Source organism: Cyprinodon variegatus, unplaced genomic scaffold (genome assembly GCF_000732505.1).
Source record: "Cyprinodon variegatus isolate N-32 unplaced genomic scaffold, C_variegatus-1.0 Scaffold180, whole genome shotgun sequence".
NCBI classification, from domain to species: domain Eukaryota; kingdom Metazoa; phylum Chordata; class Actinopteri; order Cyprinodontiformes; family Cyprinodontidae; genus Cyprinodon; species Cyprinodon variegatus.
The window spans coordinates 501,796-514,934 of NW_015150633.1; the positions used below are offsets into that span (position 1 = coordinate 501,796).

At 36.1% G+C, this 13,139-nt stretch overlaps 1 protein-coding gene across 1 annotated transcript in view; it reads right to left on the reverse strand.

The window, feature by feature from the left end:
* nf2 (neurofibromin 2 (merlin)) overlaps positions 1-12,793 on the reverse strand; it is a 42,335-nt gene extending 29,542 nt beyond the window's left edge. The window contains exons 1-4 of the mRNA XM_015378862.1: positions 12,127-12,793; positions 9,441-9,566; positions 9,214-9,336; positions 1,277-1,360 (exon numbers count right to left, since the gene is read on the reverse strand). Of these exons, the coding sequence (XP_015234348.1) occupies positions 1,277-1,360; positions 9,214-9,336; positions 9,441-9,566; positions 12,127-12,240 (447 nt within the window). The 5' untranslated portion in view covers positions 12,241-12,793. The remainder of the gene's footprint in view (positions 1-1,276; positions 1,361-9,213; positions 9,337-9,440; positions 9,567-12,126) is intronic.
* Between the last annotated feature and the right edge of the window lie 346 nt (positions 12,794-13,139).

Sequence of the window (13,139 nt, forward strand, 5' to 3'; positions counted from 1 at the left end):
ACCTTAATAAAGGTTAACATCTACTTCCACGAACAGTAGGGGAAATCCCACAAGAGGCAACCGAGCCAAACGCAGCAGTTGCTGTATTCCCAGTGGCAGAGCCTCGCCGGTATGTGGCGGTCTGCATGGTTTCGACAGCGAAATAATATTTTAAGGCAGGATCGTAATCTTCATGAACTGACTACACAGAAGATGTTTTCAGGTAGACTTTCTACTAGATGATCACAGCAAATGTAGCAAAAGTAGTGTTATAACAAAGACAAAAGGTTACCTGCAATCCATCTCAAAATGCAGGAAATTGTGGTCCAGAGAGTCTAAATTTCAACATTTTCCAGGGGAGGATAACCGCCATGCAAAGCCTGAAGATGTGATACACCAAGGTGTAAACCCTATGAAATATTCCTAGCTAAAAGCCTGCCACACACACAGCCGCGGGGGGACAGAGGCCATGCATCTTTCCAGCTACAGGTTAGACCCATCTTTTTTTGTCAGTGGGAAGGGAGCTGAATGCCGATTTTTATTGGGTTTACCCATGTTTAAAAAACACGCGTTAACCAGTTATTTTCTGTGGAGAAAAGGCTATAGTCTTGATTTAGTCCAAAAATTGTTGTTGAAAAATTGAGCTGTGTTGAGTCGGTCTGATTTTGTCCCTCATTAGTCCAATAAAAGACGTTGAAAAGACGTTGAACGCCCAGTTTTTAAAGTCTTTTCAATGATCTGTAAATCACGGCTTTTCACCTTTCAACCAAATGTAGACGTAGTTCGGACTAAATCATTTCATCTTTTCAATGTCATTTCAACCAGTTTTTGCTCAGTGGGCAAAAATATGCTATTCACATAAATAGTCAAATAGGATTTGGAATTAAACTGTTTATTGTTTATAAGGTTAAAAAGACGCAACGCTTCACTGAGTGACCTTCAATGTTTACAAACAGTAGCTATCAAACCAGTGTGTGTGTGTTTTATAAACTACTACAATGTAGTAACTCTACTTGTATTAATAATAAAGCATGTAGAAGAAACACAACATTATAAGCATATGTGGCAGGGTTACTTTAGGGAAGCTTCAAAACTTTTAAAACCTGATACAACCAAAACTTATTCTGTAAATGTCTTGGACTAAAATTCATACAACCAATCTCTGTTTAATTTTGGGACCGCAAATATCTGCTGTAGGAAAGACATTTAATTGTTATGGATTCTCAAAAATGTATAAACTGGACCATCTCTGTAGGTTCAAAAGACAAAAAACAAGAAAATAGAAAACATTACTGACCTTGGCATGGACGGCATAAGAAGCCAAAAGCACGGAGGCCTCTGGAGGACAGTGGATTTCTTCTTCAAGGATCTTCTTCTTCACCTAAAGGGAAATGTCAGCAGTTTTGAAGCACGACTGATTTGAATATTTAAAGTTGTTCAAACAAGCACAATCTTTAGACATAATTGAACCGTCCGTTAAAACAGAAAACAAACCTCTTGTTATGTTGTTAAAGCGGTGAATTTATTTGCCAGGAAATTGCTCCCATATTTTCTGAAGGTTTTTTTTTTTCCCCTTTAAGAGAGGCAGAAATGTTGGGGAGACATGGGGGAGAGACAAACAAGATGATCTCATCTGTGTCACGCAATAAAGAAAAAAACAGTTTTGCCTTTGAGAGAAGTAATGGGGAAGCAACAATGTTCTGACTGCTGAGTGTTTGACAGCCCAAACAGCATTTTCTAAACCCCACACTGACAGATAAGGAAATAAAACTGAGTGAGAGAAAAAAAAGACAGTATGTTGAAAATTCAAGATATTTCAGCTATAGGTTAAAAAAATAAGACCAAGCTGTGAAAAAGAATAACTTAACTTATTTATATCTTCAAACAAACAAACCTTTGATGATTAATTTACGCAGCTCCAATTAGGGATGCATAATATAACCTGCATGCGATAGAGGTTGGCCTATATTAACTTTAAAAATTAAATATAGGATATCCGCTATTCCGTCAGGATAATCGCAGATTAAATTGGACAAGTGAGGATTATGGCTGCAGCACCAGCAGGTTATATGCACCCTACAGGTAGAGGAGTCTGTCAGAAGTGAAAATGGTGGTGGTGTGGATCTTTTTTTAAGTTTCAGAAACAAAAAGCCAAAGTGCTATTTGCAATGACTGCACAAGACAGTCACTGTTAGTAGGTCTGGCGAAAAAAGAAAAAAAATATATATATATATATATCGGTCATATCCACAGTTAATATTGGAAAATATCAGGATATCTAATATCAGACGACATTCCAATATCAATCCTCCTAGTCCTTATTAATCTGTTTAGAAACCAATCTAAAAATAGAGGGTGGCATTTATCTTATTTCTTATCCTTATCATGACAAATTTCTAGTCCAGATAACAATTTTTATTTGTAAAAAAAAATAGATAAGAATTACTGATGAAAAGAAAAAAACATAAAAAAAATGGATGAACGGTGAATTTCCTTTTTTAATATTTTTCTTCTTCCATCTATTTTCCTTTGGGCATGTTTAGTGAAAATCCCACTTCTTTATATAACTGCTCTGATTGTGAGGCTATATTTTCTAGGATGGCGCAATTTAAGCTGCACACTCTTCACCGTCTTCTGGCTCGATTCTAATGTTCTTTTTTAGGAGAACTTTAGCTTTAGTTTTTGCAACATTCATTTTCCCTTTGGCATCAATAACCTATTTTTAAATTGATTCTTATTGCTGTGGCGTGCATTCACAGCTACACAGTCACCTAGGGATGAACTAATGAAGAGTGTTTTTATACCCAATTTTATTGCCATCCCGATAGCACCACAAAATATCACGATTTTAAGGCTCTCGCCGAGACCTATCAAAAAACGATCCATTTATAAAGCAATATCTGCTTTGTGGCGCTCATTGTGCCTCTGCCATTTGTTTTTGTTGTTGAATTGGTGTCTTTTTAATTATTCATATGAAGACTTTTATTGATTTATATAGTTTCCGAAATTTATTAATAATATATTTCTTATGTATAATGTATTTTTACATGTATTCCTTTATTTTATCTGCAAAACACTGAATAAAAGTGTAGAAAATGTGCTTTGGCTTCCATCACTGCAGAGTTGGTCAAACTTGTATTTTTCTACTAGTCTTAGTCTGATTTAACAAATTCAGTCATTTGAATTAGACTTTAAACTTTGAGAGAGGGAGATGGGTAGATTTTTACAAATAAGGTATGATGTGGAATAAATCAATGTAAATCCACTGCATTTACCACATTATTTAATAGCTCTGCAATAAAACGTTGACAATAAAAGTAAAAAAATATTTTTAATTACACGTATTTTATTCTTCTATACCCATCTAGACCTGGAAACATTTGATACATCTATACCTCTTTAGTTTCTTCCACAATGTGTAGGAAACCACTAAACCAGGGTTTCTCTATTTAGGCTCTGGGGGTCCGTTGTTCTGCACCTTTTAGATGCAGCTCAGCTTCTACACACCAAATAAGTCAAATAATCCAGTCATTAGCAGGACTCTGGGGAACTTGACTCCATGCTGAGGAGGTAATCCACCATTTGATTCAGATGTGGAAGCAGAGACACATGTAAAGGGTGCAGGACACCAGATCTTCAGGACCATGATAGGGGAGTGGCAACCTAGTAGTTAGGACATAGAGCTTGGAATTATGAGGTTGTGAGTTCGAAACCCACTCCCACAGACTGCCACTCTGGCTCTCTGAGGAAGACCCTTAACCCCACACTGCTCCCAAGGGCATCGGTTAAATGCAAAGAGTTAATTTCATTGCTCTGTACTGGAAAAAAGTACCCTATAAACATTGTCAACTTCCCAAGAAATAACAGTCCTGAGATTGGTCATGAGAACAACAATTTCCTACACAGTGGATTTCAGAAAACTGCTTTGTGTAAAATTCTTCCACTTAGATATTTTCAAAATAGCAATTCAACTACAGTATGAAGACATTTAAAGCTCGATCCATCATTTTATTCCTCCCTGGCTTGCTAAAGTGCTCATGTGAAACATAAGTTTGCTCAAAACATACTTAATAGCTGAATAAGGAAGTTTCTCCTATAGAAACAATAATTTGATGAAAGAAAGTCTGATGTAAATATGAGACAAAGACACTTTGTCCAAAAAAAACGGATAAAACCTGGGAAAATGTCTTAACTGTCACACTGTAGTTTGGCTTTAATGTTGTGTATAAATGATGTGCTTTAAGCTTGTTGCTTTCAAATGTTTAAAATTTGTTCTAGTTTTAAAAAAGTAAAAAAAAAACTGATGGTTAGTAGAGGTGATTTTTCTGCAGCAGAATACTTTATTTCAAATGAATTTGACATGAAAGCACCCCAAACCTTTCATGTGGGGGCCTTAGAGAATTTTATATAAGCTAGCATGATGACACCAAACGCTGCAGCACTAAAGAGAGCAGAGCCTCTTCATTTAGCTTAAAGATGATAGGCTGTTGTTAACATATGAAGACACAATCTAATCCAAGGCATCTTATGCCATTTATTGAAACTTTAAATTAATGTGTAAAAAAAGATAAATGTGTAACCTCAGGAGATTTATCCACTATATTCACATGGGTGGAATGTTAAATATATACCTTTTTGTACTTTTTCTATAAACCAACAGACCACAATGACTAAAACTGGCATTTAAATGGACAATAAAACCTGAAACTAGCTGTTAATACAGAGAGACCTGAAGCTCGAAGCAGATTCTTATTGCGCCTATTATTAACAATAATGCACAAAATAATAATAAAAATTGATCGGAAAACTGTTTGGCACTAATCTGATACTCAGATAACACCCCGAAAGACGTGCCCGAGCTTAAAGCCGATTTATACTCAGAAACCAAGTCTCATGTCCCTATGTTGTCGCACAAACATGCCCCCCTTTCCTCACCTCGGCCATATCTAGACCAACAGCTAGTCTCTGATTGTCCCTGGTGTGTTGTGGTGTGCAATAACATAGCACAGACCATGCTTCAATATTGGACATAAATCAGAAATATCTGAGACAAGCTCACTGCGACACACTGCTGCGGGAGTATAACCAGCCCTTTAGCCATTAACTTTTTGGCAGAACAGCATTGTTTGGCATGACAAATATGAACCATCAGTGTGCAGAGCCAGGCCAAACTCGGAGCTAAGCAAGAACAAAGATGCATTTCTGCACAAGCACAGCTGGAAGAGCAAAATTTGTCTGAGTTAAGCGCATAGAACCGGAAAATTTCGGAATAATTTCACACTTGCTGCAACTGCAAAGGTCAAATATGATATGGACTTGTAGAATAATTTCTTTTTGGAGTCTGACTTTAACAGCAACAGTTCTTATGTTCTTGAGGCGTTGAGAAATCACACGTTTCGGATGGAAGACAGGTTGGGACTCACATCATTACATCCCAAATGTATTTATTTATTTACCGTATTTATGGATTAACATAAATCCATACCTCCTCTCTTCACCTCCTAATCCCTTCGTCCTTTATCCCCTCATTTCTTACCCCCTTCATCCCTTCACCCCTTCATTCCTTCTTCCCTTCATCCTATCATCCCTTTATCCCTTTCTACCTTTATCCCCTCAAACCTTTAAACTCATATTAAGGTTTGCCCTATCCCTGTCCATGTGTGGGTTTTCCCTGGGTACTCCAGTTTCCTTCCCACCTTAAAAAAAAAAAAAAAAAAAAAAAAAAAAAAGTTTTCTAAATTTAAATCTAAAATTATACTGAACATGTGTTCCCACTTTTCTGGTCTGTATGCAAAATACTGATAAACAACAATAACAAAAAATACTTATTTAATATTTTTATTTCTCTTAACTAGATTTAACAGAAATACTAAATTAGTCGTACTTTTTTGAATCTAATCCAAAATATTAAGATGGATGATGGGATAAAATGATAGCTTGGAATATGTATCCCAGGTATATCCCTGTATAAGAAAGAAATGTCTAAGTTATCTTGCCTTTCAGAATTCAAAAGCTGCACTTTACATTCAACACATAAGGATACTACAAAACCTCAATGCAAGAGAAGTTACATAAACCTGCCTTTAGAATGGATATTTCTTTCAATTCCAATTCCTTGATTATGTCTTGCATTGATACATCGGCTCATATTGTTAAGAGATCAGGCAACAGTTATTTAGGATATTAGTCTTAGTTTATTGACCATCCAGTCAATAAACCTTTAAACTCATATTAAGTTTTGCCCTATCCCTGTCCATGTGTGGGTTTTCCCTGGGTAATCCAGTTTCCTTCCCACCTAAAAAATTAAAATAAAAATTGAAAATGAAAATTATTTAAATCAAAAATTTTACTGAACATGTGTTCCCGCTTTTCTAGTCTCTATGAAAGATACTGAGAAACAAACAAACAAAAAAAAAACAACTTCATTTATGCTAAATTTAAAACCAATACTAAATTAATTTGAGTTTTGTGAATCTATTCTAAAATATTAGGATGGATGATGGGATAATAATTAGTGTTACAATGATACCAGTATCAGGTGGAGCCCCGATCCAGCACTAAAATGGTGGTATGAGGGCGCCATGGAGACCCTCCAAGACTGTTTTGAATGCTCTGACTGGAACATCTTCAAGGCTGCAGCAACATATGACAACGTATTAAATATGGATGAGTATGACATGACTGTGTCAGCCTACATCAACAAATGCATTGAGGACATCAGCATCAAAAAGAACATCACCACTATGTGGTGTGGGGGCTGCAGCGCCTTAGACTGGAAGAAGGTGAGAAGAGTAGTAAGAACAGCAGAGAGGATCATCGGGGCTCCTCTACCCCCCATTAAAGACATTTCATCCCAGCGCTGCGTGTCCCGAGCCCGTAACATTATAAATGACCCCTCACACCCCCACCATGGACTGTTCTCCCTGCTACCCTTGGGGAACAGACTTCGAAGCATCCGATGCAGGTCCAGCAGGTTCCATAACAGTTTCTTCCCCACGGCCATTAGACTGCTGAATGTTGTGTAAAATTGATTATTTTATATTTAAAAATATGATAGAACTGTAAATATATAGTCAAAGTTTATATTACTATTTTTTATGTATTTATTACTGTTTTTAAGGCTGCACTTTAAAAAATTGACATTTTTTAGAGCTGTTTTAAACAAAATGTATTTTTGTTTACAATTACGAAATAAATCTGTCTATTCTATTCTAAACAGTAGATGCAAACCTATTAGAAATGTAAATGTATGTGTTCAGCTATAGGGGAATGTTTATTTAAGCCTAACTTTCCTCAATATAAACAGTGAACCCACACTATCTTTTTAAATCAATCATTAGTATTTATTAGGTGTGTCTTTTTGGCAGAATTCTGACTTGATAACTTTAAGGAATCTGGCCAAATGTATTAGTCCTCCAAAACCCTGACAACCCAGGGTGCAGACCAGGACAGACCGGGACCAGCTTCTCTACTGTTACCCTCTCTTTACTCCATCCAGACAGTGTCTTGCCCACGACCAACATCTAATAAGAAAAGGTAGTGTACAACATGAAGAAGCCCTAATGTTAGGTGGCTTTTATCTCCACTTGAGTCAGGAAGGCAATAAAAACTGACATGTTTTTTTCCAGTTCTGTTCTCATGTTCTCTGTTCCAGCCTGCCTCATGAATTTCAGCTTTTTAAACTAAAGAGGGGCAGAACAGAAGAAAGCAGTTCCTTCTCAGAAGTAGCTGACTTCTTTATTTTATTTCATTCTAAAAGATGAAAAATTCTAATTAAAACTTCACTTTATGGCATATGAAACGACTCCAAAGAGTTTAAAAGTGCTGATTGAGCTCTCTGGGTTCACAGTAATACCATTATTTTTAACAGGCTTAAATTCACTATGCATAGATTAAGTAAAACTTCTCATCCATTCTTTTATTCTTCAACTTCATCGTTGGTAAAACTAATCGATTCATAAACTAACTTGCACAACTGCATATATAAAGCAGATTTTAAGGTTAGGTGGAGGAAATATGTGCTTACATAGGTGGACAAATTCCTGCTTCAGATCTTGTCGTTTACGCAGCCAGTCAAGCTGTCTTCTCTTGTATTGAACTTACAAAGGTATGGAGCCGGGGTTGACAGCCTTAATCATAACTAGCACTAAACACAGAGGATGCCATCCCCTTTACAAATGAGAGCAGAATGTCGTTATCATGGCAGGCTGAAGTGACAGAGACGTGCATACGTGTCTGCTTGTGTTGTGAGTGCTTGACTGTGTGCGGATCTTGATCGGTGATCATTTCTGATAAGCTCTAATCCAGCTGTCACGCCTGTGACATTATCTGAACGAAGGCTGCCTCCTGACATTATGGGAATTAATGAGAGCAAAGGAACAAGCAGACAGGCAATGTGATGACGCTTTGAGCCTTTGTAATCTTCCTCCTTGTGGCTGTGTATCGCCTCTACAGAGTAATCTGACTGTTAGACTTAACTCAATAAATCAACACAAGCTGATTTAAATAAAGTACAGATAAATAATTTAAGAAGATGCCAAAGAGCAGAACTGTAAAATATACAGAACTAAACTAGCATAACAGTTTAGCAAGATAACACTAGGAATAAATCCACAACTATAGCCTAATCGGTGATTGATAAGTTACCAATAGGTAGCACTGGGTGATTAATAAATAAATAAAAATCTAATTTTCATAGAAGAGGTAAAGGAGGCCGAAGATTCCCCCAGGAGAGCGTTAATTGGATATAAAGGGCAGCAGTAATATGCTGTGCACTGATTTCACATGACTGCACACAATAAGGTGTGTTGCAGAGGGTTCTACTGAACATCTTTTGGAGAAACTGTGGATGAGCGCCCCCTGTTGGCTCTGAATTACAGTTAAGAAAAGCTATGGATACTCAGAATGCACTTCAGCGAAAAAATGAGGTAGATAATAGAGTTTAAGGAAGCAGAGGTCCAAAGCATTTTGATGTCACACCTGATACACACATTTTACCTTTAGTTTCCTTCTCTCTGTTGGCTCCGCCTGCTTTCACAATGTTTACCCTGTAGCAGCATTTTACAAAAACTGATTTCCTCTACATTTCTTCATTCAAATTTGACATGATTCCTCTAGTGTAATATTTCTACATTATTTTGGCTTCAGCATTTGAGCACCACCAATAGTTTGATGGTTTCTAATTCAAACAGAATGAACAGGCACAAAAATACAATTAATATTTAGCTTAGTTACCTGTAGGAAGAAGAGATGCTGAGTGATGTCTTGCACTAGCTCCTCCTCAGCATTTTCAGGGTAAAACTTAGCCAGGAAGTGGAAAGTGATGGGCTCCTCTTTTGGCACTTCCTGGTCTAAAACCTGCAAACATCCACAAAACACATCAAAACCACTATAAAATAAAAATATCTTAAGAAAAAAGCGACCAAATTATTTTAGGGAACAAAGAATGGTGGTATAGTAACCTTTTTTTCCATCTTCAGCCAAGCCACTGTGTCCTTTACGTTGTATCTGAGCCCAAAAAACCAGGTCTCCCTCAGTCCCAAAGTCCGGCACACCAAGTCAAAGAGGTCTTTTCCTTTCCACTTCAGCTACAGCAAAAAAACAAAACAAATATTTTAAAAGCATACAAATAATCTAAATTTAAAACATCTTCATCATTCTATAAATAGAGAAACGATCTTTTTTTAAATGTTCAGTTGGAGAAATGTGAAAATATGATTAAAAAAAATCCCTGAAGTTTGAATCTTTTTGTGGTTTCCAGTAAAAGTCCATCCTAATGGGCGCACAAGAACATTCCCATAAATTCAAAAAGCTAAACACAGAATTAGGACAAAAGAAAGGAGAATGCTCTCAAAATGAATGCTTCTTGGTGAAGGGTTAGCTTATGTGGCTCAAAGTGTAAACACCAGTGAGATATATTTAAAGATGATATAAAGGGGGCGACAGCGGCATTGGATGCAGCAGTTTTCTCTGCAACCGGAGGGTTGTCGGCTCTGCCTTTCAGTGTCGTGTCTTTGGGCAAGTTGTTCAGAGGTGGTGCCTGTGTGCAGCAGCCCCAGGCTACAATGTAGCTTGCCACCATCAGAGTGTAAATGGGTGAATGACTGAATGAAGTGTAAAGCACTTTGGTCAGTTCTCCTGACTTCAAAATGCACAGAAAATTTACCATAAACCAACTAAAACAAAAGCACGAATGTTAATATTAAGCCTAACCTTTGGGATAACTGTCAATAAAGGTGTATGGTCTGAATTTGTAAACATGAGTCAATATTATATATTTAATAATCTAACATGTGTTCTTTGTTGCTTCAGATATTTTATCTGTGAGTAGACAAGTTTAGAAGAAATCTGTGAGAATTTAGAAGATTAAAAAAATGCAAATCATGAGCATGTATCAGAAAAATTACAAATGATGAAGCTGTTAGACTGCTTACCAGTTGGTGGAGGCAGTGTGCCTGAAGGTCATTCACATATTACTTTTAAATAACAAGAGGGAGAAGATCGAATATTACGCTGCGCATCATTAAATTCACAGGCAAATGTTCGTTCGGAGGGGATTTTTTTTCTTCTTGATTGTGGAGCATTACTGTCACTAACTAGTAAGGAGTGTAACTGCTTCATCAGGGGTTCTGGGATACAGTATATACTCATTAATTTGTCATCTGTACTTGTATTCCTGCAAAATTGTACCTTTGTAACCTTTACTCATATTTTCAAAACTTGTCTTCTCACTAATGAAACTGCATTACCCACATGTATATATGTATGTATGTATGTATGTATGAGGTGACAACAAAAAAGTACAAATCTTCAATCTAAATACAGTTACAAATGTATTATAGATACGGTTAGGATAATTATCACTGAAGGTGTGTGAGTTTATTACACCCTGTTGTGCCTCAGAACTGACGCTTTAATCTAATTAGGACAATTCCTCTGTCTGGATATACAGTTATTATCTTCATTTTGTACGTGGCAAATATTTGGAAATGGAATGAGAGCGGTGTCCTATTTTGATAAGGCTAGTGCCATGGATGTCTCCTCATATGCTAATGTATATGATGTAAAATAAGATTATGTGACAGACTGGATATGTATAAAATGCCTTTTTAACTGTTAATCTGGGCCACTTCCTGTGAGGTGAGCCCAGAGGTGAGCAGTTACCTTCTGTACATTCTTAAGCAGTTTCTCTGATCTGAATAAGATTACAATTTTTAATCAAAATCTGTTGTCATGTCTCCTGGTTCTTTAATACATGTAAGTTATGAAGAGTTAGTTAAAGAGTTTGTCTCGAGATATTTCTTTTCAGGGATGAGACCCGGAAAGATAGAGCATCACGGTGCATAAATAGAGCCTTTCTTTAACAATACACTTATATATACACTTTTTGACAGTTATCTTATCCCATACATAACAAGCAGCAGAAAAGGAAACTAAGCCAATAAAAATGATTCATAAGTAGAAGTGGGTTTTTTTCAATTGCAGATTCAGAATATTGTACCTACTTAACCAATAAATGATATAAACACAAGTTTAAGTAATAAAATAGGAAACCTGCAACTAACATCATGCTGAAGTGTGTAATTAGCAGGACACCAGTGGCTACCCATAAAGGGCCCCTCCCTTTTAAATATAGTGATTGAGAGAATTTTGATGGTGCTCATTTAAAAAAAAAAAAATAGACTAAGAAAAAAATTCCACAATAAAAGCGAAAAATAAGTACATCTTGTTTTGTTCAAATTAGAATAAGAAACATTTGGCAAGCATATCAGCACTAATCCTAATCGGTGACTAAAATGTTTCCTCAGAGCATGTGTGGAAAAAAAAAACACTTAAACAAACACTTGTTATTTGGCGCCATCTAGCGTTGGGGGAGTAAAATATGTAGCGCGATATCCTACGGTGGCTGTAGCAATCAGCCACCGTAGGATATCACATGTAGATTTAATTTTTTTTAAAGTATAAAAACAAACGTTCATATTTGCTGCAATTTGAAACTTATGGTTTAAAATAATCATGGTCTGTTTGTAGTTAGATTGTGTTTTTTATTTGGTCAGCAGATTTATAATGCCGTATTTAAATGCTGCAGCAAACCTGCTCGATTATAAGGACCAAAAATAAATAAAAATCACAAGTTGTTCAACTCACCTCGCACTTGAACTCCAAGTCTGATTCCATCGTGCAGATCTTTACTTTGAAGTATTTGGCTTGTTTTCTGATCAAAGAGTTAAATCCCATTTTTGCTGCTAAAGCACTTGCCATGGCGACTCGAGATGAAACGCTCAATAAATACACCAAATATACTTTATACGTTCCTCTTAAGCTAAAAAAGCATCAAGACATTTTTGTATAATCTAGTTCTTCTTATGAGTCGGACTTAGTTAAACCTGTTTATTGTCCAGAGGTAAACACGGAGGAATGCATGTGACTTTTCAGCTGATACTACCAATATTTGCATCTCCAATCGAAGCCCGTTCGGTTTTCGCAGACATCTTTTTTTTTTTATCAAGCTCCGCTTTGTTACATATTTATATATCCACCTAAATACACATAAATAGTTTACAGATAAAGTTAAACACTAGCAACGTAGCATCTGAGGCTGGCTGCTAACGGTAGCTGGTTAAAATAGTCAGAAGTTTGCTAACTAATATTGGCCTCATTCTGAAAAACAGGCACCATATGGCGTATATTTAAACTTTATATATGTTCCTTTAAAAATAATGAAAGTTTTTGAAATAATTTAGTTTTTCACTTTCCTGTAAAACTTGAGACGGACAGATCACCTAACTTCAGCTAACCTGTTAGCAACCTCTTAAAATGTAGTGGCGCATTTGCGTGTTGTCTATAAAGTAGTAATTATTTTGTAATAGTTAAAACTAAAGCTAGTTTAAAATACTGAGGACAGAATTTTGTCAGGTCTCAAATGTAATTGTGCTACCAAAATAACTGGTCAATAATTTAGATTTTTCTGTTGCTGCAGTTTGTTAGAGTAAACTAAAATCATATATCATATTTCAAATGAAAAAGATTTAACTCTTTTTACTTTGTCATTTTGTAAAAAGACACAATTCCTTCTTTTTTATTAAATGGTAAAAAATAATATATGATTTACTTCATATATAAGCTATTTACTTTAAAATTAAGCAGAGCAATAGATATTT